This window comes from Saccostrea echinata, unplaced genomic scaffold (genome assembly GCF_033153115.1).
Source record: "Saccostrea echinata isolate AGI-Se365-2 ecotype Australia unplaced genomic scaffold, CSIRO_AGI_Sech_v1 ptg000028l, whole genome shotgun sequence".
NCBI classification, from domain to species: Eukaryota; Metazoa; Mollusca; class Bivalvia; order Ostreida; family Ostreidae; genus Saccostrea; species Saccostrea echinata.
The window spans coordinates 3,928,700-3,950,471 of record NW_026889777.1 but is presented as its reverse complement, the minus strand read 5'-3'; the positions used below and the strand labels follow the sequence as shown (position 1 = coordinate 3,950,471).

The window sequence follows — 21,772 nt, the reverse complement described above, 5'->3', positions numbered from 1 at the left end:
TTAGTTGCATTTGCGAGGGGATGTATTTGCCCCCCCCCCCCCAATTAAAGGTATGATAAATATGCCAATACTTTTATAATGAACTTTTTTCTCTTCTCAGGTTACTGGTTGGTGCGCCGAGACAGAATTACTCCGGGATCATCAAGCCCGGCGCCATCTATCGTTGTGCGGTCGACACCAGTTCAGCGTCCAGAAGCTGCACAATAATGAATATCAGGGCCGCTGGTAGGCTCCAGATTTTTTTCACCCCCCCCCCCCCCATTTTTTTCGTTTGTTTTTATTTTTAGCTCAAATGAGCCAAAGGTTTATATGAACTTATGTGATCGAAGTCTGTCCGTCATCTTTTTGCCTAGTAATTGTGTTAACTTTTCATATTTCTAACTTTTCTCAAAAACATAATCAAAATACAAGTATGTAAGATAAAAAAAAAAAATCTGAAATTATACAATTATACAAATATATAATCATAACAAAAACATATTAATCAAAATATGCAAGATAAAAAAAATTCTGAAATTATACAAATATATACTTGTATTAAAAACAGTCAGGTTTACCTGTAAGTTTGAACAATAAAAATCATTACCAATTTGTTTCTCAATTCATGTTACATAAACCTTGTTATATTTTCAATTTTCAGAGAGTGCCTTTCCTTCTATCGAGTCTGAAGAAAACCAGGGCCTTGGCTTGAACATGCTGGTAACGGACCAGAACCTCGTGGTATAGATCTCAATTTTTATATCTGCATCACAGAAATGTTTTATGTTGTATTAAGCATTTTGCAAAGCATGATAAGTGCCAAAGTATACTTAATCCACAGGCACTTGGGGGCTGGACACCCCCCCCCTTTTTCCATTTTTCAGTTTCTTTTTAAAATCAATCGAAAAAGATATATAAACAGCTTATTTCATTTTCATTATAGAGTACTAACTATTTACTCCCCAGAAAAATACTCAAAGAAAACGATGGATTGATGAAAGGAGATCTGTGACGGTACATATTGTCGTTTTGTACATATTGTCGTCGGCGACAATATGTACCTACCCTGACTGCACATATTGTCGTCCATCGGTACATATTGTCGCCGGCGACAATATGTACCGAGACGGGCCTTATTTTCCTCCTGCATAATGGACGACAAAATGTACAGTCAAGCACCAGCACATATTGTCGTCGGCGACAATATGTACAGTCAAGGTCGGCATATATTGTCGTCGATATGTTGTTTTGAGGAATATTTACTTGAGAAAGGAAAGAGAGTTTGACAAATACACACATACACACGCACGGAGGAGACAGACACCATTACTTGTAACACTGTAAGGAGAAAACTTTTTGGTCAAATAATTGTGTCCAGGATTGATGTACATCACTGTGATATGTCAAGATACCGTAATTCTTGAGATATCTGAAAAATCAGCCTATTCTTTTTTCTTGTAATATGTACTTGGAGATTGAATACATGTATTTTTTTTTGTTCAGTAGTAATGATTATTTGGAAATTATTTTTTGCGTTTATTTTATATACAATCATGTGCCGATATAACTGGTGTTGGGGTTGACATTTTTAGATCAGCTGAACTGGAAGTTCAAGTGAGCTTTTCTGATTACATTTTGTCTGACGGTCCCTCTGTCTGAAAACTTTTCATAATATCAGCTTCTTCTCAAGAGCTTCTGGGTCAATTTTAAGCAAACTTGCCACATAGCGTCCGTGGATAAAGAGGATTCAAGTTTGTTCAAATGAAGGGCCATGCCCTCTTTCGAGGGAAGTAGTTAAGAATTAGTGAACATTTAGTGACATCTTTTGAAAATCTTCTCATGAACCATTGTGTCAGAAAAGTTGAAACTAATGTGCAAGCTTCATTATGAAGTGTAGATAAAGTTTTTTTTTTCATGTGAGGCTGGATGACTATATTGGTTAATTGATGCAATTTAGAGGGGTTTTTTACCGCTGCCCATCATTTGTTCCTTTACCATAGCAAGACCTTTATCAACATTATTGAATTCTTTTCCCTACTTTTTTTCAAATCACGTCCCTTGGGGGAAGGGTGTGGTTACAATAGGTGATCAAAGGTTTTCATAGAATATCTAGAAAAAGAATCTGTCTAATTTTTTTCAAGAGGTACTGGGTCAGAAGAGATGATACTTACTGTAAGTGTACTTAAAAAAGCGGGCTTCGTATTTTAGCGGCTTTGGCGAGGACACCGATGCGCTAATTCATGGATATCGCTAAGAAATCATTTATAAACACAATACACGATACTGACATGTGTAGCGCTAATTCATGATTACGCCAACAACTCCATTCCCAGTGATTGCGCTAAATTTTGAATACGCCAATTTTTATGTACACGTACAGTATGTGAAAGCTTCGTTACATAGCGTAAGTTCAATTTTGAGGTGCTGGCACGAAAATGATCCCTCACTGCTCAAAGACCCTAAGTGCCAAGTACAGGTCTAAATTTGCAGCCCTCCACTGGCAAGTGGTGACGTCTACATACGAATGAAAAATTCTCGAGATGGACATTATAACATCAAACAAACAAACAAAATCAAGTTTTACATAAGAATATATACAGAAAATCTTTAAAATCTTCTCAAAAACCAGACAGATGTAGCACTGGCGCACACACCCCGGCCCGATGGTTTGATATTTTTGTGCTTTGGTTAATTTTGTTTGTTTAACTTGTATATGCTCTCAATTTAGTCCACAGGTAAAATTTTATAATTAAATAATTTACTTAACATATACAATAACACACCTTTACATACAAATGACTTTTTAAATATTTTGCTTGTCAAAAAAATTCTGCACCACCTGTGCCCCCCCCCCCATCCCTTTCCGTTCTGAAATTTCTGGAAGCATTCTCAGGTAGTGAAGGTTCAAGTCAAATCATGACCCCCTGGCCTAGGGTGGGGCCACAATGGGCGATCAAAGTTTTGCATAGGAATATATAAGAAAATTCTTTTAAAAAATATCTTCTCAAGAAAAGCAAAGCAATGATTAATCATATTAATATGGATTGATTGATTCATGTATTACTATTGTTTAACGCCGAGTCGACAATATTTCAGCCCTATATCGGCGATCAAATTAAGTGTATATGACCATTTTTGAAGTTTTCGGTTGCTCTGGCCATATTTACATGGAGCATTGCCGTGCATTGCCTTGCGACATGTTCTGATGGACGAAAATATGTGCAGTGAGGGTTGGTACATATTGTCGCCGGCGACAATATGAACAGGGCGACAAAATGTACCGTCACAACACGCTGCATGAAATAGCATACGAGACACGTCAGAGTGATTAACACAAAAATTATATTCACAAAACTACCAAAAAACAACAAAACAAATCTTTAAGCAACAATTTCTGTGGGGCGACAATATGTACAGTGAGGGTTAGGCACATAATGTCGCCAGCGACAATATGTACATGTTTAACTTTTCAGCAGGCGACAATATGTGCCGATGGACGACAATATGTGCAGTCAGGGTAGGTACATATTGTCGCCGACGACAATATGTACAAAACGACAATATGTACCGTCACAAGATCACTCTTGCGTACTAAAATGCATATGAAGATGCATATGTATATGGAGAGGGCTAAGATAGGCTAAGACTGCTGTCCAATCCCAGTCTGATTAAAACCACCCCCTTTCTTCTTTTGCTCGCCTAACGATTGAAATGAGAAGGGGGTGGTTTTAATCAGACTGGTTCAATCCTATTCACATTTTGTGAATAAAATTATGTAAAAATTAAATTGAAAATTAATCATGCATAATATGGAGAAAATACATGCAAATAAAGGGTTCAGTTATCTTGGCTTAATAAAATATTAAGATTGCTAAATCAACAACAACAGCTAAAACAAACCAAAAGAATTTACAAATTTATCTAAAAACAAACAAACACGAAAATATCTTTCGCATTTTGGCCCACGGTATAGTTTTGATTTAAATGTTTTCACACGAATTTATATAATGGTACATGTATTTACATTGCATTAATTTTAAGATTCAGTGTATTTATGCTGTTTCAATAAGAAGAATAGGCAGTACGTATAGTGAAATAAGTACTAAAAATACTACACGTTCAAATATATGTGTAAATGAGTATACAGACTTGTTACCTGGGTGGGAGCTGCCATATAGGAAATAATTTGTTTTAGACACATATCAGGCAATAAATATCATTGTACAGTCCTTAAAAACAAAATAGAGCTCTTTGCAGAACACCTAAATGATTTCACTGTTCGTGACGTGCTGACGCTATATATATCCATGTCGATAAGTTTAAATACTACGTCACACTGTTACCACATCAAAGAAAGTAACCGACGTCACGCCTCTCCCACGCTAAAGTCGGTGAACTGCAATATACAGCGTTATCTGGCAATGTCTTACAACTACAACGATACTCAAATATAGAATATAAAAGGAATTCAGAATGTTATGTAATAAATACCGTCAAATTTGTGTGTAAGATAAGATTTTTTTTTCTTTTTTATTCTTTGAAAAAATTATCTCTAATATATATTAATGGACCTTTGAAGGGCTTTAGCCCAAACTACCTTACATACACGTGTGTATGCATGAAATAACAAACTTTTCTGCCGATCGAAAAGGGAAATTGTCAACATAAATGTCATGATAATATTAAGAACATGCCCATATCTTTGCTTATATTTCTGTGTATTCAAACGCATATCTATTTTTGTAAATTTTTTTAGAAATATTTTTTTTCACAGGAATTTAGGATTGTGGTTTGTATGGAATTTTAACCATACATTTTGATGTTGTTTTTTTTTTTAACAGGCGTGTTCACCTATGTGGAAGGAGGCAGTGACGGCCGATATATACTTTGCCTACGGCAAATGCAGCGACATACCCCTGAACAATCTGAACACGAACAATAACAAGTTATTTCAAGTGCCGAGTAACCTCCGGATTCTGAACGGTCGGATACATTATGTTGCGGCCGAGTTCGGTTTCAGCAGCAGTAGGCGGACAGGGGTAAGGAGAGGAGCGGATCTAATTAAAAAGCGTTACCAGATAGGATGAGTTAGAGTATATAGTTACAACAATAAAGCATGTTTTTTTTTTTCAAATTTGAAAAAAGCGAAATATGTAGAAGTTTGCTCATGAATTATAGACAAAATAAGTTCAATATAAGAAGAACTCATGCATGAATATTACATGTATATCAGTATAGATAATATGATATAAATATTTGAAGTCATATGTAATTAAATGTCATCTCAGCATATAGATATCTATTTTAATTCTAGTCTATCTGGGCGTGATAAACATAAGTGTACTTCATTTCAATCTATTTAAAAGTAGAACCTTTGATTTGCTCCCGTAGATTTCTATCGCTACCTTTGTGTATATCGATCTACGGGAGCGGATAAAATGAGCTAATTCTGATTATAGATTGCACTTCGTATGTCTATTTTGTGTCAAATGTCTATTTTCTTACAGTTTAGCAACAATGGGATCGTTCTGGGAACCCCTGTCGTATATGATTCCACTGGTGGGTTGTTATTCTTTTGATTTGAAAGATTTTATTGATGAAAGCTCTCTCAACTCACAGGTGCTTGTGGACAGGACCCCCCCCCCCCCCCTCGAATATACACCCTGGGTTCATGGATATTTTTATTCGTATTTTTCCAAAAATTAATCTTCTAGTACACATTTACAATGTATTCCATATAAAAAATCCAAAATAAAACAAAAAATAATAAAGTAGAATTAACGTTTAATAAAAAATCACACCCGCGGTATTATAAAATAGATTTCTCTATTTTATAATACCGCGGACCGTGTGATTTTTTTTACTAAAACGTTAATTCTACGTTAACTTTTTTTTTTTTTTTTTTGGATTTTTCATATGGAATACATTGTAAATGTGTACAAGATTGATTTATCGAAAAATACGAATAAAAATATCCTTGGACCCAGGGTGTATATTGGGGGGGGGGGGGGTCCTGTCCACAAACTCCTGTGTCTCAACTTTGTGAATCCTTTCTCTGTAATGCATATAATGACTAGAATGATTAACAAAACTAAAAGAAATGTATTGATTATTTTTTTGAGTTATTCATGTTAAGTATAAAAGATATTTCAAAGACATATTATGAGTGCACAATCTACCGAAGTCTCGAATGTAATAATTATATACATTGCTTATTTATTTTTCTTTTTTACACCTTATCTTATTTTTTCGGTACAATAATTTAATTTTTAGAATTTTTTTCTTGAAGACATTGCATTGGTGTTACCAAACCGTATTCATTTATATGATCATAGAATGTTAAAAAGAAAAAAAAAGAAACTAAATCAAGAGTGTTTAACATCCATAAATTAATGAAAAGTGAAAAGATCAGTATTCAATTTAAGGTAGTGCGATCCTTTTGTTCACGTAAATATTATTTCCTGTTTACGATAACAGTTTTTTTTTTTTATAGACAGTGGATATCAAAATAATATTCAAGCAAATTCTATATACTATACTGGGAAAGTTTTGAGACATATCTTCGTTGCAAATGAAAATTTTTCGAAATTAATACAGGGAAAGTTATCAATCTAATAGGTATCTCTTTAGCAGACTGAGGGTCAATATTCATTATTTGTGCATGTAAATTGGTATTGAGGATGTAAAAATAGAAGCCCAAGTTTTCTTTTAATAGCCAAATTTTTTATGACCCTGCACACAAAAATACTGTGCACACACAATTTGTCAGTGTATTACATGTACTTTTAATTTGTTTACTTTTTTTAAACAGGTGGATTCGTTTTTTACCAAGAAGGCGCTGTTTCCAATTTCTGGGAACGATTTAACATAATGGAGAACGGAGCCATAGACAATCTGCGCTCAATGTTCAGAGCTGGTGCATATTTAGGTAAAGAATAAAACGCGTATTTTGAACCAAATGCCGTATTTTATTTTTATCAGTATCATTTGTTATTAGTCCAAGGGAAATAACTCTTTCTGGCACCATGTGCAAAAAAAAAAAAAAAAAAAAAAAAAAAAAGAGTAAAAATATGGCGAATTAATGAAAGATGGATTTCTTATCTCATTCTCCATGCACACTTATCTGTCATCTTCTTAGAACAGCGGTTATATGAAAGGATGACTGCACTTAAGGACATGCAAAATTTGCGACAACATAAACTTTCAAAACAAGCATTTCTCTTTTCATTGCAAGAATGGTCAACATCCAATCTACAACTTTATGTAATTACGTTTAGTAAAAGTGTGTATTTACGAAGTTCGAATCTGTTTTCAAAGGCAGGGGTCATCACAATTTCTTGAATCTCCGTCCGATAATGAGGACGCCCACTTTTTTACTGACTTTATACATAGTCAGCGCATGTTTGTCTATTGTTCTACGTTTAACAGTAGTTGTATATTTGCATAAATAATAATGTGTCAAAAGGAGATTAATAGACAAACATGCGTTCATGGTTAAACAGAGAAAAAACTGCCTCTTCTTACATTGGCTCTCTGTGTTGTAATCAAGGATTGTGACATGTTGAATATTATAATTCACCACGTGATTTCTTACCCTAAGTAACTTTGTGAATACTAAATTCCGTCACGTGACTTGTAAGGTAGCATGTTTTGTGCTAACTAGGACATTGTGTTCGAACACGTTAAGTCATCTGGCATTGACATAAAATCTGCTTTAATTACATTGACGTGCTCATATTGTTAATTTCGTTTTGAAACCATTGTCAGAAGTGTATTTGTGCCATACAGAATGGAGAGGGAGACTGGAAAGACTGATCACGTTCTTTTTTCCAAACATGTCATTGTTATTTATCAAGTCTAATTTTAGAGCCATTCTTACAATGTTAGCTCCATCTCTCATGCATATGTAATGTTCAGTCAAGGGCAGATAAGTGTAAATTCACTATATTTGGAAAGCAGTAAGGACAAAAAACATTGAATCATTTTATTGTATCACAGTCTAAAATCATTTTAAGGTTTAAATTTGGTTCCAAATTGACAGGATTCTTTTGTTTAAACTTTATTTCATTCAAATTATTCATCATATGTACACAATAAATAATACACAAGGATTCGGAAACAAGTTGTTACAACTTATATTAAACCGTTTCCTTAAATTAACTTTCAACTATAAAAAAGAACATTTTTCCTTGTTGAATGACAGGTATAATAGGAACAATAACTGAAAAAACAAAAATGAAATGAAAGCAAAAAATTAATAGAAATGAAAAAAAATATAGAGAGAGATATTATAACATGAATTAACATTAAAAGTAACTGAGGAATAAACAGTCATACAGTGTGTGTACAATGCAAAATGAACAATATCAACAATACGGCCACAAGTAAGATTCAAGTTACAAAAACCTTTTAGTAGCAGAAATAAATTGATGTACATGTTTAAAAATGTTTGTATTATAGGAATAATTTCTAGCTGGATCTCCAAATAAGAGAATGTTTAAAGTGACTGGTTCTTATAAGTCAATGAATTTTTTCCTTGCGTCAGTGTATAGAGGACATTCCAATAAAAAGTGTGTTGTTGTTTCAATTTTTCCACAAGCACAATTAGGATTATCTATTATATGTTTTGCAAATAAATGCGAATTAAGTGTACTACAATTGAGTCTAATTCGTGTTTGTAAGATCTGTTCTGTGCGCTTACCAAATAGAAAGTGTCTTGGGGTTTTGTAACAGTTTGTATTAAGCACGCGTTTTAAATTAGATACTGAAGGATTTTCTTGGACATTTATCGGAAGATCATTCCAAAGCTTTGTAGTGGACGGTAGAAAAGATTTTGCATAGTGGTTTGTATTAAACTTTCGTTGAGTAATGCAGTGAGATCTTCTTGTAGGATAATGCTGTGTTTCATTGATTCTTAAAGGGATTAAAGAAGATAAATAATCTGGAGCACTTCTGTGGACCATGGTGTGAAATTTGATTATTTTGTGTTTTTGTCTTCGATTGTGCAAAGTATCCCAACCAACTTCTCGATAAAGATCATTTAAACTTACGAGTTTTGTCGCACCTGAGACTATGCGAGCTGCCTCAATATTAATTTTTTCGAGTTTATCAGCTAAATCGTTTGGGATATTGTCCCAAACTACATCTGCGTACTCAATAACTGGCCTTACAAATGAAAAGTATAGTTTTTCAAAGGATTTTCTGTCTAATAAAAATCTGAGTCGTCTTAGAATGTGTAACCTAGACGACGCTGAAAAATGTAATCATAAGTGTTTATGATGTGACACTTCACTTATCTTTTGTCCGTTCAAATACAGGTCTGGATGTGGAGTTCGGTTACGTTTAGTACTAATTGTTAAGCTTTCAGTTTTCTGAGGATTAAATGTAACTAACCATTGATTAGACCATTTGTGGATTTTGTCGAGGTCACTATTTAAAGTCGTACTTGCGATAGCCGGATTTTCGACAATAATGTATAAGGTGGTGTCATCCGCAAATAATTTGATAATGGATCTTATGTCAAACACTATATCATTTATATATACAAGAAATAACAGTGGACCCAATATTGAGCCCTGGGGCACGCCAGCCTCAATATTGCACCAACCCGATACTGATGAGATTATTACAACTCTTTGTTTACGACGTTGAAGGTAATTTTCGAACCAATGGTAAAGTTTCCCTCCTATCCCAGCTTGTCGAAGTTTATAAAGCAAACCCTTATGCCAAACCCTGTCAAACGCTTTGCTTATATCACAAAACACAGCACGCACCTCCTTCCCCGAGTCTAAGGCTCTACCAATATCGTTAGATATGTCTAATAATTGATTAACTGTTGAGTCACCGGAGATAAAACCTGACTGATTATTACAAAAGAATTTTGTTTCTACAAAGTAACTATAAATATGGTTGTGAACGCATCTTTCCATGACCTTCCCAGTAATACACAATAATATTTACATTTGCTGTGTTTTTCTACTAAGCCAACTGTAAAATTGATTTGAAAGTCATTTTTGTGTATACTCACGCGTAGAAATATACACGGTGAAACTCGCGCTAAAGTGACGTCACAATGAGGCTACAGAGACGTTAATAAAAATGTAACGATATAGGGCAGCAAGAAATTCAAATACTGAGTATATTATTGGTGCTTTTAAACTCGTAAAATGTAAATATAAGGAATGTTTTTAAGTTTAGTGTGAATTATTGGTGTGTAAATTACACAGACTTGCACGTAGGCATATTTTTCATGAAGCGCTAGCGCGCTTCATGAAATACGCCTACGTGACAAGTCTGTGTGATTTACACACCAATAACTCACACAAAACTTAAAAACATTCCTTAAATGAGATTGGTCTATAATTGTTAATATCATTACGTTTACCTTTTTTGTGAACAGGCGTGACGTTTGCTTGTTTCCATTCCGTAGGAAACAGTGAATTTTGAAGTGATTTGTTGAACAATTTGCATAATGGAAAACTTAAAATTGTCGCAGCTTCCTTAAGAAGTCGCGGATTTATGAGGTCTGGCCCAGTTCAAAAGGATTCTTTCATAAACATACAAAAGTGAAATAAGGTTTAGATATAAAAGCAACAGAAGCTACCGAAAAAGACCCCAAAACAGGCGTTAAGTGCAGTCATCTTTAAGGACTTCCGTTTCGGTGTATATTTTTTCCCGCGTATACTGAATTAAATATACTTTCATTCAAACCAAAACTTCGCAGGAAAAGGAAAACCAATTTTCCGGTATTAGGCTTGGTCCTTGGTTGTGATATTCTTAAAATATTCTTAAAATTATGCTTCATCTGACAAATTCACACCATAAAATATAATAACATGTGCAGAGATTAACGTAGTGATTTTGATTCATGTTTCACAACAACAAGAACAAAACAACTTGACTTGGGAAAAATAAATTTATTCATTGTTTTTTGTCTTTGTAAAATAAGATTTTCATTTAAATATTTTATTCTTTCCAATCTTCATACTTCTTTGGTGATTTTATTCTTATATTATTTAAAAAAGGCTAAAGACTTTTAAACACTAAACACAAAGACAAAATAATTTATAAGTAAATATTAAATTCTTTTTAATGTAATGTGTATATAAATTAACTTGCCGAGCGATACATTGTTTTATTGCTAAGTGTTAAGGACTATATATAATATCTCCCTTTGATCACAGGTTACTCTATTGGGGCCGGAATATTTGGAAGCAGCGCCAGCCCATCAGCCCCTCAAGTAGCCCTGGGTGCCCCAGGATTTGCCAACAACGAGGGAACTGTAGGGGCTGTAAGTTTATGCATCATAAATGCCAAATTCTTAGAGCTTGTGATTATTGCATATTGAACAAATTCTAGTGGTACCATCTCGTACGAAATTTTGAGGCGGAATATGCACAACTTAGATATACGGCTAAGGCACGAAATGCTTACGGGTTTTCAAAAGCCGTCCGGGTTCTACCTACTCAAGACACCCACAGAGAGTCTGAGTCTGAAAGTGAGGTATTCTGTAACACAAAATCCCTTGTGTAGTCACGGAATCCGGGTCCTGAAAGACGAATGATGTTGAATAATTAAGGGGCAGGTTATTTAGATTACAGTGCTCTTTACAGAGCATGCTCATTCATAAATTCCTTTAATCAAATTAAATTGGAGGAATTCATGATCATAAGCTAGCTTGTGTATCTTCTACTATAATTAAGTATACTAAAAGATGTCGAATGGAATAGTACTTATGCCACACTATGATGATTTTGTTACTTTTGAAACCGATGCAGTTAGTCTTATATAGAAGCCATTTAATTGATATATCTTTATGCCTGGACTTCATGCAATGTTGACAATGAAATAGTCTTTGTCAATTAATGACTTTAGTTATAAGTTTGGCCTTATAACTCAACAGTCCCATTTTATTTTTTGTGTTATGACCGTGATAAAGAAATTTATGATTTAATTAAATTCTTTCGCAGATTGAGCAAACTTAGGTAAAATTACAATTGAATTGTGTAAAAAATCATTTAATTCTTTTTTTAAACTAGAAACGAATATGAATTATATATAATATTGTATTCATTGTAGAATATATTAGCTGAAAATGAATAGGGCGTATTCATATATAACTTTTAAATTCTAAGACTAATTATGATAATAATGTAAAGCAAGGGTTGTAAAGTTTGGTTTCTGAATCTCTATTTTGGCATCCTCTGAAACATCAGGAGTTTCTCTAAAGATGTCCGGACCTAGATATAGGTGAATGCACAGATCACAAAAAAAAGGGGGGGGGGTATAATGTAGACACTTTCTTCACTCAAACTTCTTCAGATACATGACTCTCCTTTCCATTTTAAGATGGGTCCATGTTTCCCTGGGAAGGGGGGGGGGGGTCCAAGGTTATTTTTTCGTTATTTTTTTACATAGAAATTCAATAACTTTAGGATTCAGACTCCCCTCCTCCTTATAGATCCGCGTATGACTTTGTACATCATTCCTTTCCGAATGAGTATAACAAAAAAATACTATAAAAATTTCAGAAATCCACCGACAAAAAGCAAACAGTTTCCCGAGATCTGTGAGAAAAATTATACTATATGTAATCCAGAAACATCTCTAATTGCAGATAATTTAAGAAGATACATATCCTTCAGATGGGATTTAAAAAAAAAATTATGTGCAAAATGCACTCAAGGGTTCTTGCTTTTTATTCGATTTATCATCTAAACTTTTTAAAAGTTTAGCAGTCATTTTTGACCAACATTCAGATGCCAAAATAATTTTAGCAAAGCGATAAATAAGTCTGCAATGTATTTTCTTAGATGGGGATTTTCGAGAGAGATGGAAGTAATCTTCGCATGAGGAAGTTATTAAATGGAAAAACGGTAGGTAAATACCAGAGAACATGACGATAACACTGGAGAGATAATTTAAAGATGTTTTTTAAATGGAAATTAATATTTTCATTGTCGCATATTGAATACTTATGATAGTGTTTATAAAGAAGAAATAATTCATCAAATTTGAAGAATGTCAAAGATTGGAAAAAAATCAGTGCGCACAGTATATATATATATATATATATATATATATATATATATATATATATATATATATATATATATATATATATATATATATATATATATATATACACAAGCACCTCATAAGACAATATATATAGCAATTGCTGTGTATAGGTCGGTAGTGGATTCGGACAGTCAATGGTGGTAGCGGACTTCAACGGCGATAACAGGGATGACATCGCTGTGGGGTCACCAATGGAGGGAGAGGATGGCATGAACAACGTGGATGTCGGGGCTGTGTATGTTTACTATGGAACCGGAAGTTCCTCAGTAAGAGTGTTTGCTTTACCCTAACAGAAAATACTATAGTTAACTAAGGTTTACTATAGATAGTTAACTATAGTGATGACTTTTACAATCAACTATAGTAATAACTTTGATACTTTGATTTACAATAGTGTTAACTGGCTTCGATGCAGTAAATAATATTTTTTTTTTAAATTCATTTCAGACATACATTGACAACGAACAGCGCCTGCGTGGATCTGGGGCGGTGTCAGCACGATTCGGCTACAGTGTTGCGAATCCGGGGGACTTGAACAAAGACGGCTTTAATGGTAACTTCACTGATATTAATGTGACCACCATTATATATTTTTGATCAGAGGAAGCGAACCCGACTATTGTGTCGAGTTTTAATCAAACTGTTGCAACAACAATTGAAATAACGACCACTATTGAAATAATTATTTCAAAAGTGGTCGTTATTTCAATAGTGGTTGCAATAGGGCTAGCTAAGCATGTTGTAACCATGAAGACTTTATTACTAAGAATTAGGTCAGTCGTTTTTCCTGTAACGTATACTGGTATATGGTGTAACGTGTTCCAGTACACTGTGTAATGTTTACCATTACACTGTGTAATGTATATCTGTATGTTGTGTAGTATATACATGTACGGTACATTGTAAAATGTATACCGGCAGTACATTGTGCTATGCATACAGGTATACATTATGAAATGTAGACTAGTACATTGTGTAATGTATCCCGGAACATTGTGTAATGTATGCTGGTTCAATGTATAATGTATATCTCTATATTATACCAGTATTATGTATACCGGTACCTTGTAATTATAATTTGGTCAAGGCGTTTACCTTGTGCTAGGAGAGATACTATTAGTTCAACAATTGATTATATAACTTTCCTTAATATTTTGAATTCAACAATTATTTGTCTCATTTTCTGTCCTGATTTGCTTGAATCGCTTACCATAATCTGTTAATTAATTGCCACATTGACCAAAATAATGTAACGTGTACCCCTGCGTAGGGTTCTCAGGGGATGAATTTTTCTCTTACTCTACCTGTGTTTATGATCTAATAATTTGACTATGTACAGTATAATAATTTTTCTTTAAACCTATCTGAGTTTTTCTATTATATTTAATCAAAGAATATATAATGTGGGATGAATTCTTATGACTTGGTAACTGTTAGACTTAGCACCGTGTACCTTGCCCCAGGTTCCTATTGATAGCGGATACTAGGAGTTTCGTTCTTATTCAGATCTACAGCCCCCAGTATCTCGCCTCAGTTCCCCGAGATTCTTGTCACTGGTGCAAACCTATTTCTTTATTTACCCTTTCTCTTATCCGTTATTCTTACCCAAATTTCTCCTGCTTCCACTTAACTGCAGCTCTGCATTCCCCAAAAGACCATGAATCTCTCAATGCAGTCTTATATATACCCTTTGGACTAGTCTACTTTAAGCTTAAGGGAGGACAGGTTATTCCATTCTAACCTTACATCTGGGTCTTCTATGCGTTTTGAGTTTCCAATAACCATTACTCACCAACGCCTCTGATTTCATGCGTCCCGCATGTTTTCTTTTTAGATATTTATATGTTTTATTTTTTTTTTTTTAATTTATTTATTTATCAAAGGTAAAAATAACACCTGGTTACAAAAATGAAAAAAAAAATACAAACACATAGTCAGTTTGATTTGATGTCCATGAGGAAGTCTAATCAGACCAAATGTCCTCTTCAAATTTTTCAATGGTTTTCCATTTTCTTGATATTTTCTGATCACTCGTATGATTTTCTTATGTCTTCTCTGGTTTACTTCTTCAACATGAATGTTGGCCTGTGTAGCTACTTCCACTGTCTCAACTTGTTTCTTGCAACAGGAGCAATGCAGATTCTCCACAGATGCCTCCTGGTCTGGTCTACTACTAGTTGCTTCGTCTTCATTCTTCGCATCCTTGTCTTTTACTATTTCTTCCTCAACTACTTGGTTCACTCTGTCTGTTGTTTTTCTTTTTATACCTGGCAAACGCGCGACAGTTCTTTTTCTCTGAGTTCTACCTAACTCAATGTTGGTTTCTTCAAAAATTAGTTCTCCTGGATCTTCTAGCCAATCCTCTTGTATAAGTGATTCCACTGCCGAATCCTGAATCTGCCTCTTTTCTTGTAATTCTGAGATCTCTTGTTCCTTAAGCAACGTGTTTCACATGCATGGTTAAGATAATTTTCTTACTAAAAGATTGATCACATAATTCGCATTCATATTTTCTTCGATTATTATCAGCCATTCCATATGCTAGCAAGTGATCTCTCCATTCCTCTTCAGAAGGAAGGCGAAGCAAGCAAATAGAGCATAAAAACCCAGGCTTCCTGGGAGTCACTTTGGTCAATGGCATCTCTTTTCTTTCTTCCCTTTTTTTTTCTGAAAATAAATGATAATTCTTAAAACACTGTACTGAAAGTTAAATTGTATAATCAAACTCATAATCAGTGTGCCATTTAGGCCTTGTGCTTTGTCTACGATTGGCGTATGACAATTCTAATTCATTCAGTTCTGAATTACCAAGCACATCTAGTTCAGGTTCATCATTCTGAATTTCATCAGTCGGACTTTCATCTTGCACTACTTGGTGATCATCGTCAGACTGCGGTATTTCATTACCTAGGACCTGAGTCCCATAATGTCTTAACCTGTCAATATGTACAATGAGAGTCTTGGTCCCGTTTTCTTTTTTTAATTTTGAATGTAACATCAGTATGCTTTTCAACGATAATGTAAGGGCCATACCAAAAACTCATCAATTTAGGAGACTTCCCTACATTACTTTGTGGGAAAAACACTAACACTTTATCATCAACCTCAAAACTCTTACTGATAATATTTTGATCGTGATACTTCTTCTTAGAATAGACTGCTTGCTAATCTGACGGGTATACTTATATGCCTCTTCAAGTGTTTCCCGAAGTTTCCATACATAATCATGTACTTTGCTTGGCTTCATACTATTCGGTAATTCATACATGATATCTAGCGGGGTAGCTACCTCGCGTCCTAAAAAAAAGCATATTCGGAGTATAGCCTGTGCTTTCATGCACAGAGGAACGGTAGGCCATAAGCACATACGGAAGGTTTCTATCCCAATCTTGTTGGTGGTCAGACACATAGGCACTCAGCATTGTTGCTAAAGTTTTATTAAATCTTTCCACCATTCCATCTGACTTTGGATGGAAAGCAGTAGTTCGAGTTTTTCTTATACCCAACATTTCACACATGTCTTTGAACAGCTTGCTTTCGTACTGTCTGCCCTGGTCACTGTGTATTATTTCTGGGATACCAAGCTTAGTAACAAACTATTCTACTATGACTTCAGCAACTGTCTGTGCTTCTATTTTTCAGAGGAAAGGCCTCTGTCCACTTAAAAAAAGTAAAGTAGTCAGATATGACTGAAATATACTTGTGACCTTTCTCGGTTTCGGGTAGTGGCCCCATAATATCTGTGGCTACTCGTTCGAAGGGAAACCCAGTTTGATCTAACTGCATGTATGATTTTCCAGCAGAACGAGATTTTCGTTTTCTGCATTGTGGACATCCAGTCACATAGCTACGGACATCATTCTGCAATCCAACCCAATAGAATTTTTCTTGTATTCTGGCCAAGGTCTTTGTTACCCCAAGATGACCCGCAGTTCGAGCATCATGACACTGTCTTAAAATCTCCTTTCTTTCAGACAAGGGGACCAAAATTTGGTGAAACTCTTTTCTATCAACTACCGGTATCCATTTACTACGCAGTACGTATTATTGATCTCTAATGTATTCCATTGTGACCATAGCTACTTTACAACATTACTTTCAGCCTTTATTTCTGCAAACTCTGGCCGCTTCTGAGATGACACCAAACTCTTTATTTTTGCTATGTCTGAATCTTGCTCTTGGAGTTCTTCAATCGTAAGTCCGTCTCCAGCCAATGTTTTCTCAACTGCCTGTACGGTTTCTGTTTTAGGATCATCATCCTGATCATTTCCCTTGTATCCACACTGACGACAGGGGTATCGACTGAGACTGTCTGCATTCCCATGCTTTGGACCCGGTCTGTGTCGTATTTCTAGATCATAAGTACCTAGAAATTCAATCCAACTGGCCACCTGTCCTTAGGGGTCTTTAAAATTCATGAGTCATTTCAATGCACTATGGTTAGTGTACACAATTGTCTTATGGCCATACAAGTAGTGTCGAAAGTGTTTACAGGCAAATCCTACCGCCAACAGCTCCTTTCTAGATATACAGTATTTCCGCTCACTTTTTGATAGAGTCCTACTAGCATAAAATATTACTCTAACTTCACTATCTATTTCCTGAGAAAGGACTGCACCGAGACCCACTTGACTTGCGTCTGTATCTAAAATAAAAGGCAATGAGACGTCAGGATGTGCAAGAATGGGAGCAGTGCCTAAATGGTGCTTAAGCTTTTCGAAAGCCTCCTGACACTCCAATGTTCAACTGAAAACTCGGCCTTTCTCAGTCAACCTAAATAATGGTTTAGCTAGTGAGGAGAAACCTGCAGTGAATCTCCTGTAATAATTGCAAAGACCCACAAACGAACGCACTTCGCTTGCATCTATGGGAACAGGCCAGTCTTTTACCACTGCTATTTTCTGAGGGTCGGTATGAACGCCATGTCCTGAAACACGATATCCCAAAAACAAAACCTCTTTCTTGAACAAGGTACATTTAGAAGGTTTCAACTTTAGTTCTGCCTGGTGTAATTTCTCGAACACTTGCTCCAGATTTTGAAGTGTCTCATCAAAAGTGCTTCCAAAGACAATAATATCATCTATATACACTAAACATATCTTAAAATTTTTCCCAGCAAGAACCGTCTCCATCAGTCTCTCAAAAGTTGCTGGACTGTTACAAAGTCCAAAGGGCATTACTGAAAATTGAAATAGGCCATTTCTTGTGACAAAAGCTGTCTTTTGTTTATCAGCCTCATCCATCTCCACTTGCCAATACCCCGAATGAAGGTCTAAGGTGCAAAACCAGATAGCTCCTTGTAGACGATCAAGCGAGTCATCGATTCGTGGCAAAGGATAGGCATCTTTCACAGTCTTACTATTGAGAAATCTATAGTCTACACAGAATCTCTTGGTACCATCTTTCTTTTCCACTAGAACCACTCCGGCAGCCCAAGGACTGGAAGAAGGTTCGACAATGCCTTTTCTGATAATATTTTCTACTTCCTTGTCAACAAATTCTGCCGCATGATGTGGCAATCTCCTAGGAGGCTGCAGCTTGGTTGGTCTGGCACCTTCTGTATTGATCTTATGCTTTATTAACAAGGTTCTACCAAAATCATCTTTGGCATTAGAGAATAGGTGCAGAAACTTTATTAAAGATGTTTTAATTTTGGATGCCTTTTCTGCTGTGAGGCCCTTACTTGTTTCTGTGTACAACTCATTTAAATGATCTGGGATGTTTTCTATCTTTTCATTTAGCGTTACTGTGCTAACCATATTTTCATCCTCAGATTTAATTACGTCCACTGGCGAAGTCACCCCGACAACTGTTTTTTTGTAAATTATTTGAATCTGTTCTGATATATTCATTAAACGCACTGTGACATTTTTAGCTGGATCAACCAAGGTTCTAGCTATTAGCGCTTTACCGCCGGTATCAAACTTTTTGATAGGCTCTATAAGTAGAGGTCCTTGTACTTTTATTCCTGCAGATGATAACAACTGTCCAGACAAATCATCTCACTTCTAGGAGGAATTGTTATATTTTCCTCCAGACTAACACAAAAGCAACCTATTTTCCCCTGTAAATGCAGATCATGTTCAACGCCAGATGCAAACATTTTAGTACGAGCTATATCCACTAAACATTGACTTGAGCGAAGGAAATCCAAACCTAGAATTCCATCTGCTTTAATGTTTGCCACGACAGCTTGGCAGTCAAACTCGTGGTCTCCTAACTTAATTAAAAATTTACTTTTAATGGAGTTTCATCAGCCGCTACTATGTTCTGCGATACCGTTTCCAGGGGAATATTAACTGACTTTACCATTTCATCATACATTCTTTCAGCATAAATAGTAAGTGTTGCCCCAGTATCAACCAGTGGATTACAAAGTACGAGGCTTACATGAGCTTTTATGAAAAGACCTGATTCTAGACATGTTTTTGCATGTTTAACAGTAGCTGTACTAGACTTGATTGTATCTCTTTTCCCCTGTGGTGACCTTTCCACATTTGCATTGTTCTTCGCCCTGGCTCTGCTTCCTGGCACTGGTACCTGGACTGGGTTAGATTTGTTTCTCAAAAAGCAATCTTTGATTTTATGTCCACGTTTCCCATAATGATGGCATTTGTACGGAAAAGCAGGTGATTGTGGTTCAGTATTTTCGGATTGTTTATTGATTTCCTCTTTCGAAAGGTTTTCAATTTTGTTTTCTAGTTCTCTTAAAGATATGTGTAACTCATCCCTAAGCTTCTTAAATTCTTCTCCTACACTGCCATCATCATGATTCACATTTTTATTTTCTTGATCCCTTGTGGCATTCCTGGCAAACCCAACGTCATGTCTTCGTTGCCTTTCTGCTCTGCAGAATGCTTCAATTTCGACTGCTATTCGCACCGCATCATTAAGTGACTTTGGCGAGATTGTTGAATACGGAGTCTCATGTCAAAGTCTGTTAGTGCATCGACAAACTGGTCTTTGGCAATCATTTCTGTTACTTCACGGGGAGCAGTTGGGTAGGCTAAGTAAGTTAATCGGCGAATACTTTCACCTAACTCTGGCAAAGTTTCTGTGGGTTTCTGTCTTTTCTCCTTCAGCATTGCTCTATACAACTCAGTTTGGTTTGCCGGTGCGAACCTGGCCTCTAAGGCATCGCATAAATCCTCATATGTACAGGCTGTACCTGGGCTCATATTTCCTAGCACAGCTTGAGCCTTCCTCTTATCGAAGCTGCCAAGTACAAACTTTTCTGTCGAGCGCTCCACATATTGATATCACAACAGGCCTCAAAGTGTGCCTTGTAGTCAATTCAAGATCCTACTCCATCATATGTCGCTGGTTTCATAACTGTTTTACCCATAGTATATTCCGTGCTTTTATTTGTTGCACTCTCTATACTGGGTTTTGGCTGTTGAACAGAAAATGAGCCAGTACCCGCATTTCGACTGTCTGACCAAGTCACATTTGTCGTTGTTGACGGAGCAGCATATCCCCTAGTATTCCAAGACAATCCTGTTGTTGGAATCAATCTAGGAAGAGTTGTTTGCTTAACTTGTCCTGATACATCATACTTGTTTGGTTTCCCAGAAGTAAATGTTCCTCTACCTTCATTTTCTTCTTCCTCATACAATGTATAACTTGGCTTAGGGGACATCAAGTACCTATAGTCCTCTTTGCCACCTGTTGCACCTTTTCCCTGTCCAAAGTGTTCGTGTATTTAGATGTTAATTCATCTAAACTAGATTCAAATGGCCTGTATCTAATATCTACTCCCGAATCCGGTATCCTTGCTGGATTTGTAGATGTCTTTGGTGTAGACTTCATTCTGTCTAGAGATTCCCTTAGTTTCTCTCGCATGGCGTCAATAACACTTAGGTCGGCCAAAAGATCCGCTTCTTTATCAGACATCTTACTTTTCTCTAATGGACCTACGGATTCCTACTTCTATTATTAATGAAAAGTACACTGAACCCAGTATATAAAAACCTTGTCACACTACTTGGCGCTCTGCCCCAGTAACACTGGACCTGGTAAGCAGTACTTGTTAACAGGGCACTTGGCTCTCTGCACCTGGTTATACTGGACGGTAAAATGTACTTGGTAAAATGTCCTTGGTAACACCGTACCTGGCTCTGTGTACCTGGTACCACTGAACCTCGTAAATAGCACTTGGTAAACTGGACCTGGTACCTAGTAATTTTATCTTATTAACTTCTATCCCCTGACCGGCTGCCACCAAAATGTACTGTGTACTCCTGCGTAGGGTTCTCAGGGGATGAATTTTTCTCTTACTCTACCTGAGTTTATGATCTAATAATTTGACTATGTACAGTATAGTAATTTTTCTTTAAACCTATCTGAGTTTTTCTATTATATTTAATTAAAGAATATATAATGTGGGATGAATTCTTATGACTTGGTAACTGTTAGACTTAGCACCGTGTACCTTGCCCCAGGTTCCTATTGATAGCGGATACTAGGAGTTTCGTTCTTATTCAGATCTACAGCCCCAGTATCTCGCCTCAATTCCCCGAGATTCTTGTCACTGGTGCAAACCTATTTCTTTTATTTTACCCTTTCTCTTATCCGTTATTCTTACCCAAATTTCTCCTGCTTCCACTTAACTGCAGCTCTGCATTCCCCAAAAGACCCTGAATCTCTCAATGTAGTCTTATATATACCCTTTGGACTAGTCTACTTTAAGCTTAAGGGAGGACAGGTTATTCCA

At 35.9% G+C, this 21,772-nt stretch overlaps 1 protein-coding gene across 1 annotated transcript in view; it reads left to right on the top strand.

Annotated features, from left to right (window-relative positions):
- Positions 1 to 21,772, top strand: part of LOC133194039 (integrin alpha-4-like) — a 38,607-nt gene that overhangs the window by 5,174 nt on the left and 11,661 nt on the right. Inside the window, exons 2-10 of the mRNA XM_061329960.1 lie at positions 101 to 225; positions 641 to 720; positions 4,821 to 5,018; positions 5,487 to 5,538; positions 6,791 to 6,907; positions 11,163 to 11,269; positions 12,792 to 12,854; positions 13,170 to 13,325; positions 13,507 to 13,612. Of these exons, the coding sequence (XP_061185944.1) occupies positions 101 to 225; positions 641 to 720; positions 4,821 to 5,018; positions 5,487 to 5,538; positions 6,791 to 6,907; positions 11,163 to 11,269; positions 12,792 to 12,854; positions 13,170 to 13,325; positions 13,507 to 13,612 (1,004 nt within the window). The remainder of the gene's footprint in view (positions 1 to 100; positions 226 to 640; positions 721 to 4,820; positions 5,019 to 5,486; positions 5,539 to 6,790; positions 6,908 to 11,162; positions 11,270 to 12,791; positions 12,855 to 13,169; positions 13,326 to 13,506; positions 13,613 to 21,772) is intronic.